A 13,323-nucleotide genomic window follows, 5' to 3' on the forward strand; every position below is an offset into this window, starting at 1 on the left:
CACGGGTCATCGCAGTCCACTGTCACCATGCATTCCGAACATCTGTTGACTGCAACACACTTCTAGTGTTGAAACATGCAAACCACCCACGCCCCACCCAGTGAGGGTGAGCGCAAGCACGTGGGGTGATGCGGGGTGCCGAGGATGGAGGGAATTCTTTGGAAAGAGCCCTGTCTGCCCCACCTTGGACACGGAGCACCTTGCCCCTCCATCCCCGGCCGTCACACTGCATTTCGCAGCCTCCGTGCTACGGCCAACACATCAGTCCCACATCGGTGGCCTTTCCGTAATGTTGCTACCGTCAGTCAAACCAATTGATTTCCCTATTTTGCTTTTTCACACGCAAGTTATGAAATCGTCTTATTCATCGTGCGCAAATAATTTATTTCCGCTTAATGTTTTGGTGATCTTTCATTGAGCTCTCCCGTTGTTGTTCCTTCTGACACCTGACAGGTTATTGTGTAGCGCTCACAAGCTGTGAAGTGCAGATTATGGAGAGTATAGATCTGGTTATGGTGTAACTGGAAATAACTCCACGATTTCGGAGCAGGCATCCACGAGACGACATTACGGGTGGCGTACAGTGACTCGAGCTAAATGCAGCTTCACCAAAACACATGTTGGAAGGAAGTTTTTTCATTATGTTGGTGATTTGGCACTTTGAGTGAGTTGGTGCCGAGTTGCACCCATCCTCAGAGCGAGCCCTTACAAACGCCAAACCATTAACGACCTTTCGCATATTCGGGCCTTTTTTATGCTTTAAATCCGCATTGAAATCACTTCTCGACTGGCACAGGGACTTGCGTCTACTCCCACATTCAAATCCTTTGCAGCCCAACGTGGCTCTTAACACGAAGGTCTTTAATGGACGGTGTTGTAAGACGCAGAAGAACAAGCGGGGCTCCATCTGCATCAGCTGTACACACCGAACCAGAGGCGAGGCCTTCTGCTCCTGAGGAGAACCTGAAAACGGGGCCCGTGGCGCCGTGCGTACGGCTCGTGCAGATGAGCGGGGAGCAGGCGGGAAGGGAGACGAGAACACCTAAGGCATGCGTGCAGAGCAGAGCAGAGCAGAGCAGGGCAGAGCAGGGCATCACAGAGAGGGTACACTAGGGTCCCTGGCAGGCCATCATCTAGAATCAGTGTACACTGACAGCTGGGGAAGTGACACTTTGCGGGAGGCCTTAGCACCCAGATCCAAGTTCCACTTTTTGTGCAGATTTATGACCGCTTAACATTCACTTCGTTTGGTGACCACACGTGTATAGTCAAGAGTGAACAGGTCACTCGTGGACTGGCTACAGTGGCCGTGCATTCCCGTGAGATACAGCGCTGGCGGAGTGTGCGACAGCTGGGTACGAACACGGTATTCTGTGAGTGCCTTGCTATTTGTCCCAGGGAGAGATCCCTGAGACAGACAGAGAGGTGGACAGAGTACTAGGCAGCCTTCCTAGGTTCTTCTGAACTGGTTCGGCTGCTGCGTGCTCCAGAAACCCGCCTAACCTCCCCCCCGTTTCCCCATGGTAAGAGGTGAGTGGCAGTCTTAGGGACCTGTTTGGTGATCAGTGGAAGCAGACAGTTACACAGAGGCATGCCAGAGCTCTTACTTAAATCCCCATCCTGTTCCCCCCAGGACTATAGCTGCCAGGAGAATTGCCCCTGCAATGGACCCTATAATGATATTGGTGCCACTGGGACCTGCATAGAGGAAGAAGGGCGGAGTGTGGAGGGGGGGCAGGGGCAGGGGGCAGGGGGCAGAGACAATACCACGAGACACAAGTCAGAGGACAACGGAAAACACTGTACATCTCGTCAACCACAACTGGCCAAAGAGAAAGAGAGAGAGGGGGAGGAGGGGCCGGTCGGGGGGACGAAGAAATGGGAGAGCGAGGTGTGGGGGGGGGGGTGGGATTACTAGGACCACTATCGAAAAGAGAATGAAGCGGGTTTTCATTACTTGGGCTTGAGTTTCCCCCCTCTCTCTGTCTGCTGGGAACCCTCTTGCTCGGGGCGGCCGTCGGCCTTGCGCGAGCAATTGCCGAAATGCCCTGTGTCACTGGTGGACTGCAAGACAATAAGCGAGACACTGAGGTGGGACCCGGTACCCCATGACACGCGCACTGACAGAACTACACCAGTGCCAGCGGGGACCCGTCCAAACACAGAGGGCAGAAGGAGTCTGAAGCCACACGGCACTGGCCTTCCTGCATACCCTCGCCATGGACATTTTTGCCTGTATGTGGGGGGGGTGCTCTCAGTGTGGGCTCAGGGTCCACCCTTATTCAGTTACTGGGTGCGTGGGTGGGTGTGTGTGTGCGCGTGTCTGTATGTGTGTGTCCTTGTTCCCTCGCACTGTCTGTCTGCCATGCAGGAGACCAACTGGCCACTGAAAGACGGGAGGATGTTCGAACACGGAGGTGTGAGCGCGGAGAGGAACGAACCCTTTTTCTCCGGTGCATCTGGGAGCGCGGGCTCAGGGATGGGGTCGAAGACACTGCAGTCTTTCCCTGTGTAGTCTCTGTCACAGATGCACTTCACCTCGTTGCTGCAAATCTGTCGCAGAGACGAGAATGAGAGCCTGACAATCCTCTGCACCCGCGCCCTACGAACCAATCTGTGGCTAAACGTCATCCCGACCGTTTCATTCAGTCGCCCTCTGATAGGGGTCGGTACAAATGTCCTGCGGAAGTGTGGCAATGGTCTCCGCACTGTAGCCATGCCCACAGCAGGAGACAACCTTCGGACGCTTATTTACCCCATGGTCAGAGCACGTGTGGCTGGAGGAAGAACCGGGGCAGGTACTGAGGTTGAATGCGGCCAGCGGGAGGCAGCGCCGGTCGAGGCACATCATGTTGGGGCCACAGGGAGTGCCGTCCTCCACGTAGCCCAAGTCAGAGCCGTCATCTAGCGCGGCATGACCTCCGCTGAAGAGCCGGGGAGGTGTTGGAAAACGGTGTCAGAGGACCTGCTTTCATTCAACAGTACTCGTTTCTGAAGAGCCATTCATGAGAGATTTGCAGAGCAGCCTGGGAGGAAGACAGAGCTTTGGCTCTTGGCACCGATGCATGAGCAGCTTCCCGTACCTTTACCTCTGATTATCATCCGCCTCTGCGTGTCTCTCGCCGTCCAAGATCGGAAAGTTCCTTTGACTTACCGACACTCCATGTACTTGTTCTGGTGGTAGATGGTCAGGCTGGTGACCTCGCCCTGGAGGACTCCGGACAAGGGTTTTGCCGTCATGTTGGCGCACAGGAGGAATCCACACAGCACATCCCTAGAAAAGTAAAATCGATGCGAGTGCCATAACGCTGGGCATTGTGGGTAGAGAAAGCCCACAAAGAGTAGCCAAGCCCTAGAATGCAAATCGGGCTACAAGCGCGTGCGGTAATTAATGACGGTGAATGAAGCCGGAAGTTGCTGGACCGTCACCCAGGAAGGAACCTGTTGTAGTGTATCCGAACCAGGTTCCCAGACCACACCGTCCCAAAATGTCCAACCGTATGTTCTGCTCCGACTCCAGGAAGGCTGACACACTCCTCCAAAATGATTTACCACAATGATTGTGTTATTTCAGTTCAATAGATACATGAGGAAATGGATGGATGGACACAGTTCTTAAACTGTGCATTAGTTTCAGTATTTCTCTACACTGTCTACATATGTTATCGATCATTCTGAGACAACTTACATTTATTCATCTATCAGACGCTTTTCTCCAAATTGATGTACATCTTATAGAAAATACAACATGTTCATTACATCAGCAGGAAGAGACCCTTAGATGCAAATGCCTGATTAAGTAGTTTCTTTCCACCATATGAACCAATGTTCATCACACAGGAGCTGTGAGAAGGGTTAGCCGAATATCAACAATTCATAATCGCACTCCTAAATTGTTTCTTTTCCTTTTCTTTTTCTGCATGAAAAAATTAAAATGAATTAATAATTGAATGAGTTCAAATTAAATGAATTAATGAAAATTTAAAATGAATAAATGTGAATTACATTTATTCAGTCAGCTCATGCTTTTTTCCTAAGCGGCTGAGAGTGTTACAGTTATTTACCCGTTATTACACCTGGGTAATTTCATTGGAGTAATTTAGGGTAACTACCTTGCTCAAGGGTACCACAGACAGAAGTGGGTATTGAACCTGTGACTTCCGGGTCCAAAACCAACAGCGATAACCACTACGCTACAGGCTGCACCGGGAGGAAGAGGGGACTGGTAACTTGTTGGAGGTGGAGCTGTACAAAAATAAAATTAACTGAACGGCAATCTTTGTGTCATAATTGTGTCATATCTTTGAGACAAACACGCAGAAATGTAAGAAACCCTTTCCGACAATTAAAATCATCAGAAAATGCCATGTACACCCGTCTCCTCTTCTGTGGCATCTCTGCTGTTAAAATTCCTCAACGGGTCACTAGACGGACTCATTTCTTGCTGTGTCTCACATTAAGACCCACCTGCAGCACAAACGTCCAGCAACCAGAATGTTACTAGTTCTATCGTTTACTGCTTCATACACAAATGTATTGAGGGATGACCGAACTACCAGCTCACTTTCTCACAAAGCTACTACATGAACTGCAGACTATGCCAGCACTCAGAATGGGATTTCTTTCTTTGGAACTTTATTTTTAAGTCTGGGGTTCAAGTCCTTCATGTGACTCTTTCTCAAATACAGCTGTTCAGCTTTTAGTGCCAGAGGATCAAACTGTTGCAGCCGTATGAGACTCGGCTGAGTGGTTGACAGAAAACACTTTTGAACCCAACACAAACTTATTGCGAGAGCTGTGCTTCAACCGCCAGAGTACCAAGAACCACGGATAAACATCTTCAGAACTTACCAGCTGTTGGAGCCAAGAGAAGCGTTTCTCCAGTAACACTGAATCGGTGTAACACAAGAGGGTGAACAGATACTGGAGAACCAAACAAAATGAGTGGCATCCAAAAAGACGAAGACAAAAGTATTTTTTCCACCCAAGTGAGCAGGGCATATTAAAGAATGTAAATGGTGACAAAAGTGACCAACATCAGGCCGCTGCCACATATCGGCGTCGGTAAGAAAAGGAGCAGAAGCATGGAGTTTGCGCCACTAGAAGTGCCACCGTCTTTCGACTCGTGGAAGATTTTTTTCCCCTTCTGTCATCGTCTGGGCCTCATCCTCCTCCTTTCCGTAAGCGTCCAGTAACTGTTCACAAGTGTCAATATGAAATTCAAACAAGAATAACTTATCAAACATACTGGAAAAAAAATTACCCAGAGGTCTTTGGGGCATTTACAGATCAACAAAGAAATTCCCATTTTGTTGCTGACACTGAAAAAGTTACAGGACTCTTTCATCCTTCCGAAAAATCGCTACGAAATGTTCTTAATTTGGCGGAGAATTTTTCTGCCACCTTGTGGTCACTCGTGATACTGCAGTTGGTTCTGTGTGGTTTTTTTAAGTGAATAAGGAACTGCAGTAACTTTTTTGTCCACACGGTGGCAGGAGAGAGAGGAGTGAGAGAGAAAATACTATTTTTCATGATGTGTCACTCGAAATACTTTTGTCAAAATCAACATTATTGTCACTCCCACAATATTCTTAGGAGATATTAGTTAGTCCAGTAACAGGGTAAAATAAGGTAGCTGTAGTTCACGATGTTCATGAGCAGATGGAAGTGTGACAGTGGAAGGTAATGTTACAGTCAACAGCCAGCACTGCACTCATTAAAACCACTATTGAACATTGAAGAGAGGTGAAAAGAGGTGAGGGGGCGTGGCCAAGTGTGTGGCCTAGTGGTTAAGGTTCCCGCCTTTCCCACCAAAGGTTTAGTGTTCAAGGTCAGCAGTACTTAGTGCTGTGTGTGAGAAAAACCCAGTAAATGGTTGTGTGTGGTTGAGTATTCAGGGTAGTAGTTTAACCTGCACTTTCTCCTTGAGCTCAAATGCCCCCAGTTCTACAAAGTGCCTTTACCATATGGTCCAGCTACTTAACAAAGAGCTGCACTTGCAGAGTTGACCACATGGCACAGCGGTTAAAGTACTCTGCTTAAATAAAGGAGACCTGTATCCCTTCCAATACATATGAACTGAGAACAAAGCTTTCACCTCCTCCAGTGGGGCACTGGTTTAGGCATTTCTCTCATGTGCGGGCTGTCTGGGGTTCAAGTCCTGTGTGTGACTCCTTTAAAATTTCTGAAAGAAAATGTTTTCTTCAAATACAAGAGTAGAACTTTTACAGTCAACAGGACAAGTGCCTCTGTGGCTGAGTGGTAAAAACTGTTGCTCCAGGCTCAAGCATGTTATGGTTCAAATCTCATTTCTGACTGCTTGTATGTTTTTAATCCTCTGTGAAAGTAAAGTTCATGAGCTGTTTGGAGGGCTACAGCTACCGTCACTGGCTGCGTGGCTGAGAGGTTAGTGTGGTGCTCCTTTAGCCAGTAAAGGTTGGTATCAAATCCCCTATGAGAAACAATACCTGTTTTGTTCTCCAGCCCTGCAACAAAGTCGCTTTTCATAATAAAAGCGCAAAAAAAAGAGATGAGAAGTGATTCCTGGCTGTGTGGCGCAGGAGCTAAAACACCAGGTGTGCGTGGTGGTGACCCAGGGTTCAAGTCCTGTGCCTGGAAGGAGCTGTACATTTAAGGTAAGTGCAACAGATCTACCCTACCAACATATAAATACTGAAAGATCAATGTGTGAAGATGAAGTTGGTCCTGGGAAAGAACATGTGTAAATACACTAAACTTAGAAAGTAACCTACTATAATAGAATAGTGGGTAGAAGAAATCAAAGATTTTTGCCTAAGAGGTTACAAAGGGCCCCTCAACAGGGCAGTTTTTTTTCCATTTACACATTCACTCTAAAACACCCCACACCTCCATCACTCACACCAACGGATCCTGAAGCGCTGGCGCCATGGGCAGCGGCGGACTCAGGTATACGGTCCATACTTACCTCCCCGGGGAACCGAACCAAGGACCTTGTGGTTAGGAGTCAAGCTCCTTACCTGTTATGCCACACCACTGCCCAGGAATTATGTCTTTTAACATCTCTGTTGTTTCTCCTCACCTTGACGGTTCAAACAGAAAGGTGTCCCTGAGGCTCGAACCAGCAACCTCAGGAACTTGGGCATGGATTCTTACACAAAACTCCACGGAGCTTCTTAGACACTTCTCTCTCCAGCTTTGCATCTATGCCCAAGGGCAAGAGCCACATGCCTCAAAAAAGGCTTGCATGTTAAATTGGCAAGAGCAGGAATTGAACCAAGAAGCCTGAAACTACACACTCACACAGTATGACGCTGTGCTATAGAGCTTTTCAGACTTCATAAGCACCCGTACCAGACCAAAGGGTAAGAGCCACATGGCTCAAAATAGAAAGACTTGAACTCTTAATTCTTCTTAAAGTACAGAAAGCAGGACCTGAACCAACAACCTTGCAAAGACAGCCTCATGTATTAGGACACTGTGCTACAGACATTTACAAGTCACATTTCTACCCAACCCAAGTGTATGGGCCACATTGTTGAAAAAACAACCCATCCTTTATTTGATCCTCATAATTGTAAAATTGAATGTAAAATTAAGTAAATGTAACTTATAAAAATTCTGGTTTTTGGACAAATCTGATGCTGAAAAAGTAATTTTGCTTTCATTAACATTCAGGACATGTTGCGCTAATTTGGCGGCAGAGTTTTCACAGACAGGACTTTCTGCCACCCAGTGGACACAACTGAGTACTGCAGATATTTTACACAGAACGATAAAAAAAGTCACTTTTCATCCAGTAGGTGGCAGCAAACACATCAATTCGTTCAAATCGTTTCCAACGTTGGAGGTTGAAAATGGCCTTTGGAATCGCAGTGCGCGCTTGGCGTTGTTAAATATCTAAAGCCTCGAAACTCTTTGAAGTGGCCTTTTCCCGGACAGCTGGTAGCGTAGTGGCTAGAGCTACTGTCTTCTCGACCGGAAGGTTGTAGGTTTAATTCCCGTCTTCTGCTGAAGTAGCCTTGAGCAAGGCACCTACTGGAAATTGCTCCAGTAAAAATTACCCACCTGTACAAATGGGTAAATAATTGTTACTACCTTAACACTGCAAGTCTTTTTGGAGAAAAGCATCAGCGCCATGAAACAATGTAAATGTCTCCAGTTAATGTATCAGCTTTGGGTTAAAGTGGGCTGGTAAACCAGTGGGGCCTGAAAAGGTTTCCAAGCAGACTCGTTTTTATGTTTAAAACAAAGATATGATCCTATATTGTAATCATGGTTTCTGGATATGTGTCAAATATGCCCAATATTTACTGACACCGATGACCCACGTGTTTCTTACGTTGTAGAAGACGTACTGGAGAATACAAATGATGGTGCCTGATTTTTGGCAGGACAGTGGGAATTTTTATCAAGTCATTTATAATCAGTTTTTCTTGTCGTAAGCCAAGTCGAGATACTGGATATTTTACCGGTATATCTACAGTTTGGGAAGCTTGTGCCGATTTTCTACGCAAAACTGTGCCTTTTATGCTCTTCCACTCCTCGCATGCAGGTACCAGCCTCTGCACATTATTATGGACACCTGGCACACCTGAAAGTGCCATTTGGGCACTTTTAAATTTGGAAATACTGACAATTGCCGCCCCCCCCCCAGCCCTCTGTTAGTCCTTGAGTTCTGCTCCTTTTCTCGACCTTCATTGCCACACCGTAAAGAAAACATCACGCCGGCACCCAGCGGCCCTTTGCATCTGTGTCCTTACATCAAGTCATGAGCGTGGATATGAAATTAAAGCAAATGTAGCTTATGAAGCACTTGCAGTAAATGACCCAAGCAGTCAATCAAGGCCTTTTCGAGGTACTTTGGAAACTCATCTAATGGACTGAAGTTACCAGAAATTCAGTTTAAACACATATCCATACAATCCTCCAGTCTTATTTCCATTTTATTTCGTGAATCTCGCCAACATTTGAGTATCAGCTGTAAGAATCCCCTCTTGTTAGTGATAGTTAGTGAGCAGTGAGGATGATGCAGCGGATGCAGCGGATGCAGCGGAAGCAGGAGAAGCGTCGGCACCGACACTCACTGTTTGTGGCACTGGACCCAGCCCTGGCCGCCGGCGTCGCGCCCGCAGTTGCCCTTCTCCGTGCCCTCGGCGTTGAGCTTCTCGTAGCAGAACCGATCTGCCGACACTGCGGGAGGCCAGAGGCAGCACAGGAATTAGTCCCAGTTTGTCTGGGGAAAAAGCCTGCAAAGAACCAGAAATGTCTCCACGTTTTAGGCTCATAACCCGGAAAGCTGCTCTGTTCTGTTCGCATCCCAGGACGGGCTCAGATGTCGAACCCTTGAGAAAGTATGTAACCTGACTCATCATTTTCAACCTTCCATCTCCACGAACTCCCTGAATTATCCCGAAGGTAAGGAAAACAAAGCAAGTGATGGCGGGAAACGAAGCTTCTTTCGAGCGGTATTCTCACCGTGGCCCCAGAGGCCCTGACACTGGGCGTCGCGCGTCCGGCAGCGGCCGTCGTAGCACCGTCCCTGAGGGGAAGGCAGATGAAGAGACGTACGGAAGACACACGGAAGGACTGCGGTGCGACGGCAGCGGCGAGGAGCGTGGGAGGGAACGGCTGCCCCGTTTCACACACGCGCACAAACACACACACACGAGCTCACTCGGAGCGAGATACCTGGCTGTTGTCACACGGGTATCCGTCCAGCTTGTGCACGTTGTGCGGACACTGCGGTTTGGACAGCACGGTGCACAGTGTGAGAAGGGTGATCCTTGAAGAATGCGCGAGAGCACTTCATCTTCATTTCCCACAAGGGCGGAGGGCGTCACCGTACCTGGCTGGAGTCTCCGGTGCAGGTCTCGGGGACATCGCAGTCGTTCACCGCCTCCCGGCACACGACCCCACGTAGCTCGTACTGAGACACACGGCGAATAACGTCACCGTCGCACCGCTTCGTGAGCCACACGCCACTTCCGCGCCATTCGTATCGCACAACTCCAAGTCCATTTACACACCTGTATGTTCGGCTTAGTTCAGATGCAAAAACCTACCCTATTTTCGAAAGCATTTTCTCATCACGGACACACACGCGTGTGCTGTCGCTTTTAAAACGCATGAAGAAAGACTCACTGGATATGCCACAATAAGGTGTTTTGTCATTTATAACTTCCTTCTTCGTATGAACAATTTACATGAAGGCTTTTCAAATTTTCCTTCAACCTTTTCGCTACCGGTTCAGACTTTTCCCGTGTGTCTATAACACGGTATATTTATCACGGCGTGAGTCATCGTAAACACCGATGCCATACTGAGATGAGATGATGTGTGGATGAGGTCTAGAGCACCGACAGGAGCCACCGAGAGCGCTCACCCTGCAGCCCCTACAGCACAGGCCGTTGCTGCACATGGCATCGTGGGAAAGCGTGCACTTCTTACAGCAGGTCCCTCCGTTCCGCGCGCACTCCTGCATGGACACAGGCCACGGGGGCTGAAACGGGCGCCGAGAACCGACGCCTCGCAAAGCCGGAGGTCCGGCGGAACAACGTGCGCGGAGCTCACGGCTTGTAGTACTTCCACGTGACCAGCGAGGGGCGGTGCGGCGCCGCCGCGGAGAACTCACCACCTGAGAGCCACAGTCACATTCTTCGCCGCTCTCCACGAATCCGTTTCCGCACTCCGGGGGGTCCAGCAGCTGGGTCGGTGCACATGGGGAAGGGGGCAAAAAGGGAGCGACGCGTGAGCGAAATGAAGGCATGGGCAACGAAAGAAGTGCATTTAGCGCTCACGTGAAGAGCGTTTTGCTGCTACTTTCTGCTGGACCTCAACAGTCACTGGGGGCTTTTGCAGGGCCGTCAAAGTGGCCTTCGTTCCCTTGCCCATGACACACAGATCTACTTATCGATATAACATTGAATTAGTGAAAAAAACTATTGCTGAATTTCAAAAAAGTGCTGCTCAATTTAAATAAAGTGGGTGAATAGGAGTTTATTGTTATCGACTAATTTTGGCATAATCAGCAAGGAATTTCTGTATTATTTTTGACCAGCATCTCCTTGAAGGCTCCTCTGGGTGTATTTTCAGAGAAATGTGGTGAAATGAGAGATTTCTTACTGCTGAAGACACAAAGAAATGTATCCGCTGCTTCCTCCGTTACAGAACGCATCTGGGACCGGAGGTTTGTTCGTAATTTGATTTGTTTGTAAATCCAAGGTCACTTGAACGAAAGCATTCGTAGACAAATCCACTTGAGCCAAAAAGTATCGGGTCAAGAACTGTTCCACTACGAGTTGCTTTGATTCAGATGAGGCCTTTTAATGCTCTCAGCCACCAGCAACGTCAACATTTTTTAAATACGCTTTTAACCTATATTTCCCGTATTCGTTTAATGTTTCCGTACCTTAAATCCGCTCTCCTTAAATCACAGTCTGCGTGGTGCTCGCATTCACCTTTTCTTAGCTGACAGCTTTGCCCTTGGTGACTTATGTCAGGTTTGGATCCTAAACTGCTCACGATTATTTATCCCTTTACAGGTAATAGGTTTACTGGATCAGTTCCTTGTAAGAACCTTCATCGAGTGCAGTGCGGCAGGAGCAGGGATTCAAACCCAACTCCTTTGACTGAAAGCTTAAAGCTCTGGCAACTGTTTGCCCCCCTTATGCCCGCTCATGCAGCAGGGTATTTTTACCAGATCAATCAGCATAAATGTCTCTCCTCACAGTCAACACAGCGGCGGCAGGATGGAAACCAGCAACGCTGAGCGTCGAGCCACGATCCTTCACCGCTACTCGACCGACTGCCCCGTAAGAAACCCAGACACAACGTAACAGTCGGAAAAAATTTGGAAAGATTTTTTTTTTTTCTTTTCAAAAAGCCAGCTGGTTCGGAAGCTCTGAGCGTAAAGGAAAGTAAAACTACGTTTTCTACAAACCACCGGAACATTTTCTCGGTCGACTGTTATCTAGGCACACGATGGCTGCGGTACAAGCTGGTGTATCACTGGCTGGTGTAGAGCAGCAAGAGACACAGTGTCCAGCAGCAATTTCAGTGATCATGCAACAGTTACACTTCATATTTACTCAATTACTGCATTTATTACTAACTATAAAGGTAGGAAAATGTGTGCAAAAAGTTACATTAAACTACAATAATGCCAAATATGATACCGCAGAGCTGGTGCTCAGATATTTGCTGGGTTAACATCATCGTGGGTGAACCTTTGTCAAAACCTTACCGTGGTGCAAACATGTCATTCACCAAAATGAACTGAGATGAACCTCCAAGAAACGCTTCTCTTTGCTGCTGTTGCTGACCAGTCACCTTTTGTTTCACCGAGCAAAAGCGCAATTAGTCTATTGATCGATTTATTAATTACCCCTCTGAAACATGATTTCTGGAACTCGGTTCTAAAATGAGACATTTCATCACAGCTCTCTAGTTGCAGGTATGAGCAAATCGGAATTCCTTAGACGGGTGACGTCGGGGACGGTGTTTAAGTAATACGAGTTACAGGGGTTTAACCCTGCATACTGGCCTGGTGTCCCATACAGGGTGTACCCCCCTCCCCCCCCAGGCTTTGCGCCAAGTGATTAGAGGATAGGCACCAGATCACCGCGACCAGGAAAAGTGGTTAACAAAAGTGAGTGTGTGCGAGTGAGTGTTTTCCAAACACTTGCTATTAACATGGTAATTAAACATAAAAAACCCTTTGAAACGATTGATGTGCCCTTTCGGAGGTAGGCTCGAGGCCCCCTCGCGTCCTTCAGCGGAGAGCTGCCGGAGGGGCGGCCGTGCGGCTGCAGGTACTCGAGGCGGTGGGCCTTACAGGTCCCTGTGCTCCGCCGATCCGGTGAGGAGCGGATGGCTCGACGGGACGAACGCGCGACCCTTGCGGAGGACTGACACTGACCTTCACGGGTTTGTTGAAGAGACAGTTCCCGCCGCCTCTCTCCAGGAAGCGCATGTACTCCTCCACACTGCAGCGCGCAAACTTCCTGGGGATGTAGAACCTGCCGGAGCCGCGGGACAGACGGCAGCATGTGTGGTCGGCGCACTGGCTTTACTGGGCAGTGGTTGCATGTGATTATTATTAATCGTATTATTCAAAGTACTTCTCGTAGCATGATGAGCCAACAAATCGCCGCATCGCTTTATTAAAACATCGCAGTTAAGAAAAATTAACGGCAGAGGCGGAGATGGCAGCATTCGCTCTTGTATATAATATAACACACGAGACGCCATGTGAAAGTAAACTGACATAAAAACGGAGGGAGGAAGTTGGAAGAGCAGCAGTGGTCATGCGGCGAAATTCCAGAGGAGCTGTGAAATTCATAA

At 48.3% G+C, this 13,323-nt stretch overlaps 1 protein-coding gene across 5 annotated transcripts in view; it reads right to left on the bottom strand.

Moving 5' to 3' along the window:
* Positions 1–13,323, bottom strand: part of LOC108941759 (disintegrin and metalloproteinase domain-containing protein 11) — a 33,155-nt gene that overhangs the window by 3,638 nt on the left and 16,194 nt on the right. For 2 of the 5 annotated variants that reach the window (XM_029253869.1, XM_029253868.1), the window contains exons 15-24: positions 12,899–12,998; positions 10,613–10,684; positions 10,364–10,456; positions 9,827–9,907; positions 9,670–9,720; positions 9,457–9,520; positions 9,066–9,171; positions 3,155–3,274; positions 2,756–2,924; positions 2,071–2,553 (exon numbers count right to left, since the gene is read on the bottom strand). In XM_029253869.1, coding sequence (XP_029109702.1) covers positions 2,287–2,553; positions 2,756–2,924; positions 3,155–3,274; positions 9,066–9,171; positions 9,457–9,520; positions 9,670–9,720; positions 9,827–9,907; positions 10,364–10,456; positions 10,613–10,684; positions 12,899–12,998 — 1,123 coding nt within the window. In that variant the 3' untranslated portion in view covers positions 2,071–2,286. The other 3 variants (XR_003797847.1, XM_029253870.1, XM_029253871.1) reach the window with 3 other exon arrangements.

This window comes from Scleropages formosus, chromosome 8 (assembly GCF_900964775.1).
Source record: "Scleropages formosus chromosome 8, fSclFor1.1, whole genome shotgun sequence".
Taxonomy (NCBI): Eukaryota; Metazoa; Chordata; class Actinopteri; order Osteoglossiformes; family Osteoglossidae; genus Scleropages; species Scleropages formosus.